The 8,004-nt window shown below is 43.7% G+C and overlaps 1 protein-coding gene across 2 annotated transcripts in view; it reads left to right on the plus strand.

The window, feature by feature from the left end:
* Positions 1–6,356, plus strand: part of LOC113525244 (thyrotropin-releasing hormone-degrading ectoenzyme) — a 55,445-nt gene extending 49,089 nt beyond the window's left edge. The window contains exons 17-20 of one of the 2 annotated variants that reach the window (XM_034313368.2): positions 2,996–3,163; positions 3,899–4,039; positions 4,124–4,205; positions 4,714–6,347. In XM_034313368.2, the coding sequence (XP_034169259.2) occupies positions 2,996–3,163; positions 3,899–4,039; positions 4,124–4,205; positions 4,714–4,860 (538 nt within the window). In that variant the 3' untranslated portion in view covers positions 4,861–6,347. Of the gene's footprint in view, positions 1–2,995; positions 3,164–3,898; positions 4,040–4,123; positions 4,206–4,713 lie in introns of both variants that reach the window. The other variant, XM_053241877.1, reaches the window with a different exon arrangement.
* The last annotated feature ends 1,648 nt before the right edge of the window (positions 6,357–8,004 follow it).

Raw genomic sequence — 8,004 nt, forward strand, 5'->3', positions numbered from 1 at the left:
AGAGACTCTGATGATCTTTTCAGCTGTTCTTGCAATTTGCTAGAGGGCCTTGCGGTCGGAGGCTGCGCAGTTCCCGCACCACATGGTGAGACAGCTGGTCAGGACGCTCTCTATCATCCCTCTGTAGAAGGTAGTGAGGATGGGAGAGTGGAGTTTGGCTCTCTTCAGTCTCTGTAGGAAGTGGAGGCACTGCTGGGCCTTCTTGGCTAGGCAGGTGGTGTTAAGAGTCCAGGAGAGGTCCTCTGTCATGTGCTTGGAGCTTTCGACTCTCTCCACAGTTGTTCTGTTGATGTGCAGTGGTCTACCTGAGTTCTCCTGAAGTCAACAATCGTCTCTTTAGTGTTATCAACATTAAGTGATAGATTGTTGTCTCTACACCATTCTGTGAGCTGGTTCACCTCCACTCTGTACACTGACTCATTGTTGCTGATCAGGCCCACAACTGTAGTGTCATCAGCAAATTTGATGATGTGATTTGAACTGTACTTTGCAGAACATTCATGAGTCAGCAGAGTAAACAGGAGGTGGAGTTTCTGATCCTGAAGGACTGGGGTCTCCCAGTCAAAAAGTCCAGAATCCAGTTGCAGACCCAGCAGGCTCAGCTTTGTTATCAGTTTCTGAGGAATGACTGTGTCGAATGCAGAATTTAAGTCTATGAACAGCATCTTTACATAGTTGTTCTTTTTGTCTGGATGGGGCAGAGAAAGGTTGTTGGTAGCAGATATGGCATCCTCTGTTGAGCAGTTGGATCTAGTAGATCTATTGTGGTGGGAAGACTGCTTTTATCTGTTTCATGACTAGCCGCTCAAAGCACTTCATAATGATAGGTATGAGTGCAACCAGCAGGTAGCCATTCAGGCAGGACACAGGTGGTCGTCTTGAAGCACACTGGGGCAAATGCTTGTATCAGGGAAATCCTGAAGATGTCTGTGAGGACATCTACGAGCTGATCAGCACATTCCCTGAGCCCTCGGCAAGGTATGTTGTCAGGTCCTGCAGCTTTCCATGGGTTAACTCAGGGCAGAGTCTTCCTGGTGTCTACTGCAGACAGACAAATTACTTGGTCAGTGGGAGTTGGGGTGGTCTTCCCTCCTGACCGTAGAAATCGTTCAGTGCGTCGGGCAGCAAGGTGTCACCATCACAGACAAATGGTATAGCTTTGTAGTCTGTGTTGGCCTGAATGCCTTGCCACATACACTTTGTATCCTTGGTATTTAGGAAGTGACTGTGGATTCTGTCTGCATAGTTGCACTTCACCTCACTGATAGCGTGGGACAGAGTGGCCCTTGCTGTGCGGAGGGCTGCCTTGTCATCAGACCTGAAGGCAGTGTCTGAGGTTTTCAGCAGCGAGCACACTTCCCCAGTCATCCACGGTTTCTAGCTTGCACGTGTGGTGATGGTCTTGAAGGAAGGTACATCATCTATGCACTTGCTAATGTAGCCAGTCACTGATGCTGTGTATTCCTCCCAGTCTGTGGTGTTGTGGTATGTAGCAGCCTCTCTGAACATATTCCAGTCTGTGTGTTCAAAGCAGTCCGGAAGTGCTGAGCTGGCTCCCTCAGACTGTTTCACAACCAGTCTGGCACATTTCCGAAGTGGTCTTTATGCTGGGATTATCATAACAGAGATGTGGTCTGAGCAGCCGAGGTGGGGGCGGGGTGCAGCTTTGTAAGCACAGTGAATGTGAATGTTTGTGTAAAACATTAAATTCTTTAAATTCCTCCTTCGCTTTCTCCCTCATTCTCTCCTTTTGTTCCTCCCTCATCCTCTCCTTGTCTTCCTCCCTCATTCTCTCCTTCTCTTCCTCCCTCATCATCTCCTTCACTTCCTCGCTCATCTTCTCCTTCTCTTCCTCCACCATTCTCCAACTTATTCTGTTTCACTTCATTCTTTCCTTCTTCTTTCTCTTCCTCTTTCTTTCCTCTCTTTCCTCTCTCTTCTTTCTCTTCCTCTCTCTTCCTCCTTCTTTTCCTTCTCTCTGTCCTGCATCCTCTCCTCCTTTTCCTCCCTCATTCTCTCCTTCTCTTCCTCCTTCATCGTCTCCTTCTCTTCCTCCCTCATTCTCTCCTTCTCTTCCTCCTTCATTCTCTCCTTCACTTCCTCCCTCAGTGATTTTCATCTTAGCTCTTAGTGAAGGATTTTTTTACGTTGAGGCTGAAACTCATCGAGGTTCTTCTGCAGTAATGTGCGATGATAAAAGCTGGATTTCCTGCAGGAGCACAAACGATAGTGTGTTTACTTTTTCTCCCGTCAGAGCTGCAGACGCGACCATGTTGTTCTTCATGTTTGTTTCCAGAGTGATTACAGCCGCAGTCTCCCAGATTCTCTCTGTCCATAACCGCGTGTCTGACGGAAACTCCACAATGAGCTTCTCTCTTCTGTGTAAAGTAAAGAGCTGAAATGTGCTAAAAGGCAGCAGCTGAACAGCTGAACATCACGACTCGCCATTTTAGAGATGCGATGAAAAATGTTTCAATTTTCCCCTGAAATTGAGGCGAGTCGAGGAGACGAGGCTCAGGAGGATGAGACACGACTATTGAATGAGATTGTGCTTGGCACACTGTAACCATAGCAACACTATTACCGGTCCTAGCTAGTATCAGCTAACTAACTAGCCTAGCTTGGTCTCTGGATTAGATTTATTATTATCAGTAACTGAGATTAAATAAAGCTTTAAATCTATTGTCTAACTAACAAGTCTAAGTTTTTGACACCATCCTCCATTTTGTTTTACTCGCTTGTCCCCCAGCTTGCGATCTGATTGGTTGGGAGAACAAAAAGCGTTTGAGGTGTCTCAGCACTTTTGTGCAGAGTAATTTTTTTTACTTGCATGCTAACAGCTAAAATACAACAGTGTATTAACTCAGTGTTGTGAGTCTCTGTAAATGAGCTGCTACTATAGAAACGATAATGTATTAGAACGAAATCATCGTGAAATCATCGTGAAAGCATCATGTCGTATTGATGTAGTAACCTAAGCCCCGCCCCCCCGCAGGATTCCCCCCAGCATACGTGACGTGGTGTACTGCACGGGCGTGTCTCTGATGGACGAGGACGTGTGGGAGTTCATGTGGATGAAGTTTCACTCCTCCACCGCCGTCTCGGAGAAGAAGGTCCTGCTGGAGGCCCTGACCTGCAGCGACAACACCTTCCTGCTCCACAGGTTCTTATTTCTCTTCTCACATCTCATCATGACGTTCCAGCTTTCCCTGAGGTCCTGCTTCGCTCCAGAGGAACAGATACGAGGATCTGATTTCACGCAGAAATAGATTTTTAATAAAAAAACTCAGCTCAGGATTAGCGAGAAGCTCCACGGAATATTAACAAGCCGTCTTTTATAGTCTTCAGACTGTAACGTGTGCTCTTTCACTGAAAATAAATCTGCATGTGGAAATGAATGAGAAATATTTTATACGTGTGTAAAAATAATAATCTCACGCGATCACACGTCTCAACACAGCAGAGTTGACTGAGAAGTGAAAACCGCGTTAGCGATTAGCATAAGGCTTAAAGCTAATAAATGGAGGAAAGATGCAGAAGCAGCTGCACTGTGATGGTGTGTTGTTCTGAGTGTCACACAGCTGGAAGGAAAACAGGAAGAAATCTATTAACTACGTGTACGTGTTAATTAAAAAAGACTAGTGTGTCTGTGTCACAGTGTGTTATCACACGGTGTTAGCAGCTCCAGCTAGAACGTGTCACATGAAGGAGAAGGCAGTAAAAAAAGACATATTTGAACAGCGTTAGTGCTGTTAGCATCGAGCCTGTGTGTGTGTGTGTGTGTGTGTGTGTAGGTGTTTATTCGCTCCTGAATTGTCACACACGTTCCATCAGAGCTAACGTGTGAACAAAATCCCGTATTCTAGCGACTGTAAAATCACCTGCTTGTTTTTTCCAGACTGCTGAACGCGTCTCTAAACTCGGACCTGGTGCCGGATCAAGACGTGATCGACGTCATCATCCACGTCGGCCGCAACCCACACGCACGCCATCTAGCCTGGAGATATTTCAGGGAGAAGTGGGACGAGCTGAACTCCAGGTGTGTGTGTGTGTGTGTGTGTGTGTGTGTGTGTGTGTGTGTGTGTGTGTGAGCTTTATTGTGACTGACTCTCCTCCTGTGCAGGTTCGGCGAGGCTTTATTTCTAAACTCCAAATTAATCAGCGGAGTGACGGAGTTCCTCAACACACAGAGAGAACTCGATGAGGTGAGGATGAAGCTAACACACACACACACACACACACACACACACAACTTGTATCACAGTTGCGGCTAACAGCTACCTCTCCAGCCTTTAGTTCACCATGAGGCAGAAATCTGCTGCGGTTTTCCACAGAGGTGCGATCTCACTTCACCTTTCACACGTTTTCTTAAAGAGACAGAGACGTGTGAGCCGAGACTTTACAGCCTTTTACACTTTCAGCACTAATGGAAGACGGAAAAGGCTTTGCAATTAAAGCACTAATGCTAAAACAATTATACACACACACACACACACACACCCGATACAGTGCGGAGGCCGAGGCCACGTTCACATTCACGTCTCGTTCTTCACTCTCACCATGCTTTAATGGTTTTGTCAGTAATTAATGAAGTGATTATCAGGAGAAATGAAGCTGGTTTAAGGACGTAACGTATTTTATCTCCTGACCCCAGTTTCAGGATGTTGTTAAAATTAGCTGAGACGCTTCCTTCCTCCTTTTTTCTGTCCTCAGCTGAAGGACTTCATCCAGACGAGCGCTGCTGGAGGTTCTGCGTCTGCGTTCTCCCGAGCGCTGGAGGTCGTCCAGGCCAACGTGAAATGGCACGAGATTTACAGAGAGAGCTTCTTCCAGTGGCTGAGGAAATCCAGCGATGGCTAAAGATCCAGCTGCTGCTGATGTGTTAGCGTGGAGCCTCCGTCACACGTTTATAGCCCATTAACCAGGAGACGAGAGAAGAGGACGAGAGCAGACGTCATTTTACACCCTGATCACCTGGAAACATGGAGCCTTCTGTTTCCTCCCTGAACAGGAACCAGCAGGATCAGGAGGAAGTGGACATGAGTTGCATGATGCTTGTTATCTCTACTCTCCTTCACCTGTTTTCTGTTTTCTGTTTTTGTTAATGCATGAAGGACACGAGTGAAGATTCTTCCCCGTGCAGAAAGCAGCAGGAGGAGAGCAGGGCGTGGTCATGTGGTCATTGGTGTATAAAGTGGTTGTGTTTTGTCACGCATCGTGTCATTAGTTCTTTCTCTCGCAGTGACACGGGATAACTGTTGAGAGGAAAATGTGTTTTATGAACGCTCCTATACCAGGGCTGGTTGTCATGGAGATGGCTCAGCAAAGATTCAGATATTTGTTGCCTTCAAGTGGATGGAGGATGTGCACAAAATTGCTGGCTAAAAATAAAAATGTGCTCAGAGCAACATCGCTCCGATTAAATTCTTCTTAACACCCAGAAGTTGATTGTTTTCCTACAACAGCACATGTCCACGTGTGTTATTCCTCTTATACCACACCAGTCCGCCATATTTTATTTATTAAAGTTCGACACATTATACTTTTTATCCATTCATTGTTACATTTAACATTCCATTTAACAAGTTTGTTCCACTTCTCTCTTACGTTATAGTAGCTATAAACATCCATTCCCTCTTTTTTCTCTACACACCTTGACATGTCACAGAGAAACCACAGAGTGTAAACTCCTCTGTCCTGACGATGATGGAAAAGTTATAGCTTAACCTCTGACTGTTACCAGAGCGCTGACACTGGAGACTCCTTCCATAAACGTTAAATATTTTACAGAAAATGCCACCCTATCAACGCTTACACATGCTGTTACTATAGAAAGGATAACATATTCGAACAAGCGCATTAATATAAACTGTCAGAGCTGCTCTTATAGAAAACTAATCAACGCCTTCTGACCAATCAGAATCCAGACTTCGGAGGGGAGTACTAATTCTTTTTGCTCAGTGCTGGTCAGTGGTTCCAGTGAGACCTCGGCATTCCAGCTGCTCTCTTATACACTCTTATATCTCTTTTTTTTTATATTTTGTAAACACTTACTTGTCTTCTCTTTGCTTCTAGTATGAACGCATCCTTCCTTCCCTGCTGCTGTAAAACAGGAAGTAATGTGACAGGTTGAATCGGTCACATGACTCGAGCCTTTCCTTTGTACTGTGTTGACGAAATGAGAGAAAGTAGCTTCTGTGTTCTTGACTTGAGGAAATAAACTCTTTTCTGTTGTACCACAGCTGCTTCCTGTGGATTCTCTCGAGCTGTAACTTTATCTGGTCTGTATAAAACTTATTCGTGTGAAATATAAAAAAAACTGTTCATTGTTTTACATTAAATCCAGACACTAAGACTCTGCTGAAGTCTAGAGGACAGGAAACACACTGTGTGAGGAGAGCACCGAGGTGTGTAATAAAAGAGCACGTAAGTGTGTATCGTCACAATTTAAAATAATAAAGCGAATAAATAGATCAATATGAATATTTCTACAAACAGCCATAAAACATTTAAACCATTTTTGGAATATTTTTTACAATAATATATAATTATTGTAAGTATTAACTAATACATATGAACTGATATTTCACTCCAACCGTTACATCTTAAATAGCACCACATACAGTCAGCTCCAGAATTATTGGCACCCTTGGGGAAGAGGAGTACAAATGGTTTACTAAAACGTCTTTAATTAATTAATTAATTTTCTTCAATTAAAGGTTAGATTTTCTTATATTTTCAGTGTGAGGTTAAGGTAAATAACCAGGCGCACACTGATGACATCAGCCATCCAGGGGCAATACTAGGGACTGTAGGGACCCGAGACAGTAAAACGACAGGGGCTCTCCTTGGTCATTTTTTCCCTCTTTATTTGCCATTATATTAACCAGGTGTCTTTATAAAGAATCAGTATGATGAGGAAACTATAGTATAACTGTCTGAAGGTGTTAGCATTATATTCTGAGTGCTAGTTTTCCAATGAGAACACCTTCGGTAAAGTGCTGGTTTTTATACAGTGTATATACTTGTATAGACAAAAGATCAGCTATCAAGACAATTTGAAAGAAATGGCAAATTCTTACAAGAAAATTAGCAAAATAATGAACATTACATGCTCCAGACCAGCGCCAACTCCTTGCTAGCTGAACGATGTTGTGCTAGCATTACGTTTCATTATCGCTTAGCCTACAGTTGTCATTCTTAATTATTTCATTATTAGATTATCTCTGCCACTTAGCACACTTCTTCTTGTTTTCTCTATCTTTTCGGGCTTCCAGATAGAAAAGTTCTCTTCATTTTGAAAAGTGCAACAATTTAAAAGAGACTTGCCCGAGCGAGATGGCGCCCCCTTTAGGTGGGTTCATGGTACAGTATTGTAAATTACTCAGCAGAGGTTTTGGGTTTGAGTTCTGCACTTTGAGATTTGACATTTTCCTGGACTGCTGCTGCATTCGAGGTGAAGTTGCAGCTTGAACTTGGGGTAGTCTTCTCAACTAGCACTTCCTTCCCTGTTCACAGAGTGACATTAAATCAACATGGCCGCTCACACTGCGAACAGCGCAAAGTACCACTTCTCTACTTTTAAATGAGTTTATAGCAGTACTGGCTTTAGATCAGTTCATATACAGACACAGCACTCGGTTAAATCTAGAGCACTGACCAAACTAATCACTGTTTTGAGAACATAATCATCAATATTAACGTTATCAGTGACATTAGCTGGCTAGCTTGTTGCTAAGCTACTCGCTGTCGTCCGCTGTTGTTGCTGTGCTGCAGTTTCAGTCAAAAATGTTGCATGAATGTGTAAAGCTCACTACAGTAGAACAGAACCAATAACCACTCAGGCCTGTAACTGTAAAAGTGCAGTTAAAGTAGTTTTTATGAGCTTTTATGAAACAAAACACATGCTTACGTAGAGGCGTCCATGTTGTTGTTTTTTTTCCATTTTGCACCTAGAACGTCCCGAGGTGGGAAACAACATCATTATAAGTTGCAAATTATCAC

This window comes from Pangasianodon hypophthalmus, chromosome 18 (assembly GCF_027358585.1).
Source record: "Pangasianodon hypophthalmus isolate fPanHyp1 chromosome 18, fPanHyp1.pri, whole genome shotgun sequence".
In the NCBI taxonomy this organism is placed as follows: domain Eukaryota; kingdom Metazoa; phylum Chordata; class Actinopteri; order Siluriformes; family Pangasiidae; genus Pangasianodon; species Pangasianodon hypophthalmus.